Source organism: Passer domesticus, chromosome 15 (genome assembly GCF_036417665.1).
Source record: "Passer domesticus isolate bPasDom1 chromosome 15, bPasDom1.hap1, whole genome shotgun sequence".
Taxonomy (NCBI): Eukaryota; Metazoa; Chordata; class Aves; order Passeriformes; family Passeridae; genus Passer; species Passer domesticus.
Window position 1 is genome coordinate 8,018,629 of NC_087488.1, and position 6,878 is coordinate 8,025,506.

General features: G+C 47.8%; 1 protein-coding gene across 3 annotated transcripts; it reads left to right on the plus strand.

Moving 5' to 3' along the window:
- The first annotated feature begins 412 nt into the window (after positions 1 to 412).
- On the plus strand, positions 413 to 6,798 carry NTAN1 (N-terminal asparagine amidase). Of its 3 annotated transcripts, none has more exons than XM_064390049.1 (10): positions 413 to 593; positions 1,567 to 1,669; positions 1,757 to 1,822; positions 2,323 to 2,431; positions 3,372 to 3,445; positions 4,637 to 4,690; positions 5,271 to 5,324; positions 5,842 to 5,939; positions 6,190 to 6,303; positions 6,483 to 6,798. In XM_064390049.1, the coding sequence occupies exons 1-10, from the start codon at positions 513 to 515 to the stop codon at positions 6,660 to 6,662; spliced, it is 933 nt and encodes a 310-aa protein (XP_064246119.1). In that variant the 5' UTR covers positions 413 to 512; the 3' UTR covers positions 6,663 to 6,798. The 3 variants fall into 3 exon arrangements, with proteins under 3 accessions (XP_064246119.1, XP_064246117.1, XP_064246118.1); XM_064390047.1 differs by having other exon boundaries at positions 6,153 to 6,303; positions 6,483 to 6,619; XM_064390048.1 differs by lacking the exons at positions 2,323 to 2,431; positions 3,372 to 3,445 and having other exon boundaries at positions 419 to 593.
- The last annotated feature ends 80 nt before the right edge of the window (positions 6,799 to 6,878 follow it).

Sequence of the window (6,878 nt, forward strand, 5' to 3'; positions counted from 1 at the left end):
TTTGGATAGAGCTTGGATTCGATGAGCTCAGAGGCGTTTTCCAACCTCAACAATTCAGCGATTTGCAAATTTGCGGCTTCATAATGAAGCCACAAATTTACAAATCGCTGAATACTGAGTTTGTGGTATTATTTCATACCACAACTTGAGGATGCCCCGCAGCGGCGGGGGAATCTCTGCAGGGTAACCCCGTTATAACCGTCAGGCCGAGGCCGGGCGTGGTTCCGGCAGCCCCGGGGCCGCTCCGAGCCCGGGCCGGGCCCCGCCGCGGGCGGTGCCGCTGAGGCCGGGCGTGGTTCCGGCAGCCCCGGGGCCGCTCCGAGCCCGGGCCGGGCCCAGCCGCGGGCGGTGCCGCTGAGGCCGGGCGTGGTTCCGGCAGCCCCGGGGCCGCTCCGAGCCCGGGCCGGGCCCCGCTTTCCCAGCGCCCCGCGCGGCGCCGCCCGGCCCGGCCCGGCGCGGCCTGCGGAGGGAGCGCGGCGCCGCCTCCGGGCCCGGGCCCCGCGCCCGCCGCCATGCCGCTGCTGGTTAACGGAGCGCGGGTGGACCTGGCCCGGCCCACGGGGGACATGATCCGCGCCCACCCGCACCTGGAGGTGAGGGCCGCGGGAAGGGGCCCGCCCTGCCGGAGTGCCCGGGGCAGCCGCGGTCGCGGGGGGAGCGGGGCGGGCTCGGGTCGGAGCGGCCCCGACCCCGCGCGTTCCCCGCGCTCTGGCAGCCCAGAGCCGCGGGGCGATGGAGCAGAAATCAGTCGGTGTCGGCCGAGGGGCTCGGCCGTGCCAGGGTTCCCCGGCGGGGCCGGGCGGGCACCTTCTGCCTGAAATGACAAAAACTGGCGATAAAAAGGCAAGGTGGGCGCTCTGAGTAAGGTGCTGACCTTGCTTCCAGGGTATAAATGTTCAAATCTTAACGGCCGAGCCAGGAATGTGAGCAGAGAGAGCTGCCTGGGGAGCTGTTTCCCATCAGAAGGTGTTTCTTTGCAGACCCTGAGATTATGTAGAAAACCAGGGCAAATTTGATAAAGCTGTGGAGTGTTTTTGAGTCCAGAATGGAAATTGATTTTGTCCCCAGCAGGTCTGTGAGGAAGCCCTGCAGTAGTCATAGCCCAGGAATCCGGGTTTTCCACACACCAATCCAGATAATAAACAACGGTGTTTTGATAAATGCAAAATAAATATTCTGAAATATGGCAGTAGAAGACTGAAACTTCTGTATTTCAAGTTTCCTGTTCTGATTAAACTTCCAAGATCAGTTCTGGTATTATGTAATCTTTTCCCAGTTCAAAGCTTTTTATTGTGCCTCTGTTTTACGGTCCATATAACAGGGAAAAGGTGTTTTGTGTCTCTCTGGAATGATGTGATTTAACTATTAACTTGGTCAGTGTCAGGGAAGCAAAAAACTTTCAAAAGTCACAATACTTTGTCATACAAAACACGCATGTTTCTCTCTGACATATTAGTCCCTTTGCTTTTCAGAGGTGATGTTTCTGTGGAGTAATGGATTCACCTGACAATTCAGCCACTGTAGTATCTCTTATCATTTGCAGTATTTGTTATCATTTGTCTTTAGGAGAAGGCAAAACTTCTGAGAAGTCAGCCAGCTCAGATCGTGGAACCCAAAGGCCTTCTCTATGTCCAGCAGAGAGAGTTTGCAGTGACTACCCCTAAAGATGGTGTGTAGGAGCATAAACATTTCTTCTTGTACTGAAGCAGTGCTTGTGAGAGCTGAGTTCTTACGGTGTTTTCCTCCTTTAAAATAGGTTCTGTTTCCATTCTTGGATCAGATGATGCCACTACCTGCCACATAGTTGTGCTCCGACACACAGGTATCTCTAGAGGACCTTCAGAGCAAAGCCTGAACCCCTGAAATAAGGAATTAATTCTGCTTTATGTGGCATTAGTACAACCTGAATCCCCAAAAGTCACACAAGGTGTTAACTAAAGACTCGCTCGGAGCTGGTTGTTCAGTGTGAGAGGTTCCACGCTCTCCTTGCTCCTGGAGCAGATTTTAACTTGCTCTGCTCCTGTGGCCGGTGGCATTGCAGTCCTGGGCTGTGTCCAGCAGCCACAGAGCAGCTTCAGGGGTAGAGTTTGTGGAAAGATCCTCACTGCGTGCCTGGATTTCTGACATTAAGGATGTTGCTGGTGCTGTTAAGAGGGCGGTTGTGCTGATTTTAAAGGGCCCATGCAGAGGGTGCTGCCTCGCCCCGGTCCTCCCTGCTGGAGGCTGAGGGCAGCGGGGAGCGGCGGGGCAGCTCTCCCTGCAGCTCGGGGACTGCCACGGCTGGTGGCACTGTCACCGAGTCCTGTTGTGTGCCCTCCCCAGGCAGCGGAGCCACGTGCCTGACCCACTGCGACGGCTCGGACACCGAGGCCGAGGTGTCGCTCATCATGAGCTCGGTGAAGGCCTTCTCTCACTCCTCGGGCTGCGGCAGGTCAGCTCCGCTCCCTTCTCTTCTGCTTCTCCGAGGTTACTGCAGCTCGTGTGGAGGGGAGCTGTGAGGGGATTGTGCTGGGCTCACACACGGGAATCGTGCAGGAAACACCTCTGAGCAGCGGCCGCATGCAAAGTGAAAATCACTTCTTGATGATGATTTTGGGGTATTTTTAGCTGTCGTTTAAAGCACGGTTCTGTTCTGAAGAGTGTCTCTGTAAAATGCCACCATGAGGTTTGTGTTTACTTTTGTCCATTTAACTTTGTTCCAAATTTGCAAAATTTTCCATATAACTGGTTTTTTGTTTAAATTATATTTTTCCCTTCAGAATATTTGTAAATTCTTTGCAGTATCTGACAGTCTATGAGGGGATTCTGTAAGTCCACATTAAAAAAGAATGGTGTGGAGGATAGGGCAGTGGGTAAAAAGCTCTGAAACAGAATTTAGCAGAAAAGCGTTTTTCTGGATGTGGAGGGTTTTGCCCCTGTAGTTTGGTAAGAGCAAAAGGTAGTTCTTCAACTTAGACTCATGATTTGTAAGGACTTTACATAGACACTGCTTAGAGAAGAACCCTGCTGCATGGTCCAGAGTAGTTGTGAGGAGGTCATGGGAACAAAAATCTGCAAGTTTAATTAACTGAAAGATGGTTACAAAGTTCAGTCCAAACCAGAGGTGCCAGAGATACCCCTGGGATAGAATTGCATGTATTTAATGCCTCTTCAGGCTTGTTCCTGTGCCACATCCTGGGTGATCCCTGAAGTTTTCAGAATGGAATTATCATAACTTGCTGTGTAATGCAAACCAGCTTGGTGCATGTGATTGTAATAAGTGAGGCTTCTCTAATGATTGCTTTGCAGTTTGGGCTGGGGATTATTTTGTAAAGCTGTTAATTTTGAGTTGTCTTTTTAATTGCTGTTTCCTGTTATTCCATCTCTGTTAGGCTGGAAGTGCACCTAGTTGGAGGTTTCAATGATGATAGGCAGTTATCACAAAAACTTACTAATCAGCTTCTTAGTAAGTTCACGTTTTTTCCACTCTCATGTCCCCAAAAAAAAAAAAAAAAATTAAAAAAAAAACCTGGTTCTGGCTGGATTTGGGTGGAGTTTGTTTGTAGTCTGAGTCCCCAGTCTGGAAAGAAGTGTGGATTCACATGAAAGATCTTTTTCTCTGCCTGAGAACTTGGTGTGGAGAGGGGCTGGAATGCTGGGCTTGCCCATGGTCAGTGCCTGGGCCACAGGGTCTGACCCTGTCACTTCTCACAGTGAGCTGGGAGCAGTTCAGCTGGGCTTTGATTCCTGGCTTGATTCCTGCTCATCTTGGGATCATGGGCAAGCGTTGTCACTGTCCCAATCTGTACATGTGGATGATGTTACCATTCAGTTCATACCTTAATGTGATGAGGTAAAATTTAATTATTGTTTGGAATTGTCTTATAAAAAATGTCAGGTCTGTTTATAAACAGTATCAACACTCCATAGTCCAGAGGAGTGATGGCAGTGCTTCACTAACAATTGGAAGTGTAAAGTATCTGCTGACCTGGGAGTGCTCTGGGTTGTGCTAAAGCACTTTCCCACTTCTGGAGAGGCCTCCGGAAATGGGGAGGGGGCAGGGATGGGGCAGGTGTTAGGATTGGAGGGAGGTGTTTGAGGGGGTAAACAAAAAAGGAAAACCAAAGACCCTGGGATGCAGCCTTGTGGCTATGACACCTGATGGGTGTTTTGTGTTATGTGAGAGTTCTGTGCAGAACAGAGTATTTTGGTTAACTTTAACCTTCTGATTTTCATGCATCAAGGTACAATTTAAATCAGTAATACTGTATTGCTATCAGAACTTAAAAGAGGGCTTTTTTAAAAGAGGAGTGTTTGGAATGATGAAATGCAGAACTAATTTACAGTTGATGAAAGACTGGGTTTGTTCATTATATATGTGACATTTTAGGAAAAAACATTTAAATATAGCCTGCTAAATGTATAGCAGATTAGAGCAGAGCTGATGTGATGCCAGAGCTACACCAGTGTCAGCAGGAGTAAGTGGCAGAATACTTTCTTGTAACTTGCTGTTACAAATGGCCCGTCTCTGTAAATTCCTGTTAGTTTGAAGCAAATGTGCAGAACCCTGTTTGCAGTGTTGCCCCACCTGGGGCAGGGGTTTAGGGCAGTGCCCTGCCCCCACTCACTGACATTTTTGCTGTCCTTGTCATCACAGGAGCGTTCGACCTGCAGCCAGAGGATGTTCATTTAGTAACTTTCTGTGTAACAGGTAAGAAAATGTTCCTTTGGGGTTGGAAGTACCTTTCCTGAAATGAAAGGGAAGGGAACTTCTCAGACATGGCTTTTCCTCTGTCCTGTAAGAAAGAACAGCACCAGTCCTCCATAGTGCTGTGTGATTTTCAGTTTTACTGCTGGTGTGTGTGTGCTGATGTCAGAGAGCCAATGCAGGGGGCATTTGCTCCTTACCAAGTGCTGCTGCACTGCAACTGACTCATAGTCATGGCCAGGTTATTTTGGCACATTTATCCCAAGGAACAGTCTCTGTACCTGTGCATATCTTACAGTTGAGAAGGGCACTCATGGACCTTTGTTCTGCTGGGCTGCTGTAAATTGTCCTTGCAGAAGCAGGGGCAGCTGGCTGGAGCTGCTCTTCTGGTAGGAGACAGCTCCAAGTCCCACATGTGTTGTTACTGATCTCTGCCTTTTCCATATTTCATTTAGGCTTCCTTGGTTTCCTCTGTCTTATGCAACATCAGATCTCTTGCTCTTCAATTACATACAATGAAATAAATGCTGCTCAGACTAAAGTCCAAAACCCTACAAGTTTGACTTCTTTTTCTTCATTACAGAACTAAATGACAGAGAAGAACAGGATATTCACTTTCCAATAATTTATGGAATAGGTGAGTTAGTTAAATTAGAATTGAATTTTCTTTTGGTCACTGGATTGCTTTTCAGATTCCAATAGTAAATAGACTGCTTTTAATGAATGAGAAAAGTCCACCCTAAAAGTTGCACGCTGCTGTCAGAGGCATAGGCAGAAATGCTTTGGTGCCACAGCTGGAGAGATGCACACATGAAGAGGCCGTGTACAAATTCAAAGAGATTTTTTTCCTTTAACTGCACTTAAGAGTTTATCAGCATTGAGCTACTGCACTAAATTTATGCTTAGAATTTAATCTTCTTCTTTTTGATTACTCAGTGTTTTTTTTTCTAATTAGTTCACTCATCTCTGGAATATTGAAATGTTGCCAAAGGAAATGAAGTAGAAATGTACTGTCACAGGCTTGGGGTCTGAGAAATAAAAATGTGTGATGGGTTCAGCAGTTCTGCAGCACAGTTTTGTTAGGTACATGGTCATTGTAAAGAAGTGCCTCACAACAATTAATTTTTACTGTATTTAATCTCTATTTCTACCAGCTGTGAATGTTAAAACAGCAGAGATTTTCCCTGCAACCTTCCCAGTAAAAGGGCCGGATGAGGATCTGCGTTCAGCCCACATTTTAACAGGAGCACCAGTGAGTAACAGGGATGGAGAAAATGGGGAGGGGAGGCCAGTTAGGGGCAATGAAACATCCAAAATTTGAGGAAAGCATCCTTTGGTAGCTCTCTGGGTTTGTTGTCACCATTTCACTGTGTTTGGTGAGTAGCTGGGGGTGTCAGTGCAGCTGGTGGGAAGCAGGGCTGGTCTGGCCAGGCCAGACTGAGGGGAGCTCTCCTGTCTGGGGCAGCCCTGGCTGCCTGTGCAGCCTCCCTGTGTTCTTACAGCTGACCAACATCTACGATGCCAAGACAGAACAGCTCCGGATTGGGCCTTATTTCTGGGGGCCTTTCCCACATGTGGATTTCTGGCTGGAACAAGATGATGCACAGATTTTACAGGTACCTGAAACTAATTGGTTTGGGTTTTTTTGCCTTCTAGCTGAGTAGAGCTGAGTCAAAACTTTTCCCAGTGCACTGCTGTCCCTGGGAGGGTGGGGAATATCCTTCTAGAGGGACAGGATAATGAGAACATTGTATTCTGAATGTCAAGCAGCTCTTGCTCCCATCTTCTTTTTCAGAACCTTTCCACGTCACCCCTGGCTGAGCCCCCCCACTTTGTTTCCCACATTAGATCTACACTGACATTTCTAAAAGAACATCCATTTCCATCTCGGTCCCTGTTTCCTGACAGGAAGCCTCGAATCTACAAAAAAAATGAAGAAGGGTTGTGGGAACAGGTTTGCTCTGACAAGATCTAACCTGGAACCCTCCCCCACAATTGCTTTAAGGAAATACAATCTTGCAGGAAGAGCAATTTGTTGCAAAGAGCATTTTGCTGGTAACAAATACCATTGTTCCTGTGCTTTTCAAAATAAAATATTTTGATAGAAGTAACTTGCTTTTTCTGCATTACTTATGTAGAAATCAGGGTTTCTTTGAAGTAAGAATTTGGCTTTGTTTAGGTTCTGTTGCTC

Excerpts from the sequence above, each read along its gene's own strand:
- NTAN1 (XM_064390049.1), top strand. The coding sequence starts at position 513 with ATGCCGCTGCTGGTTAACGGAGCGCGGGTGGACCTGGCCCGGCCCACG. Across the intron at positions 594-1,566 it reads GCGCCCACCCGCACCTGGAG|GAGAAGGCAAAACTTCTGAG; the intron begins GTGAGGGCCGCG and ends ATTTGTCTTTAG. Across the intron at positions 6,304-6,482 it reads ATGATGCACAGATTTTACAG|AACCTTTCCACGTCACCCCT; the intron begins GTACCTGAAACT and ends CTTCTTTTTCAG.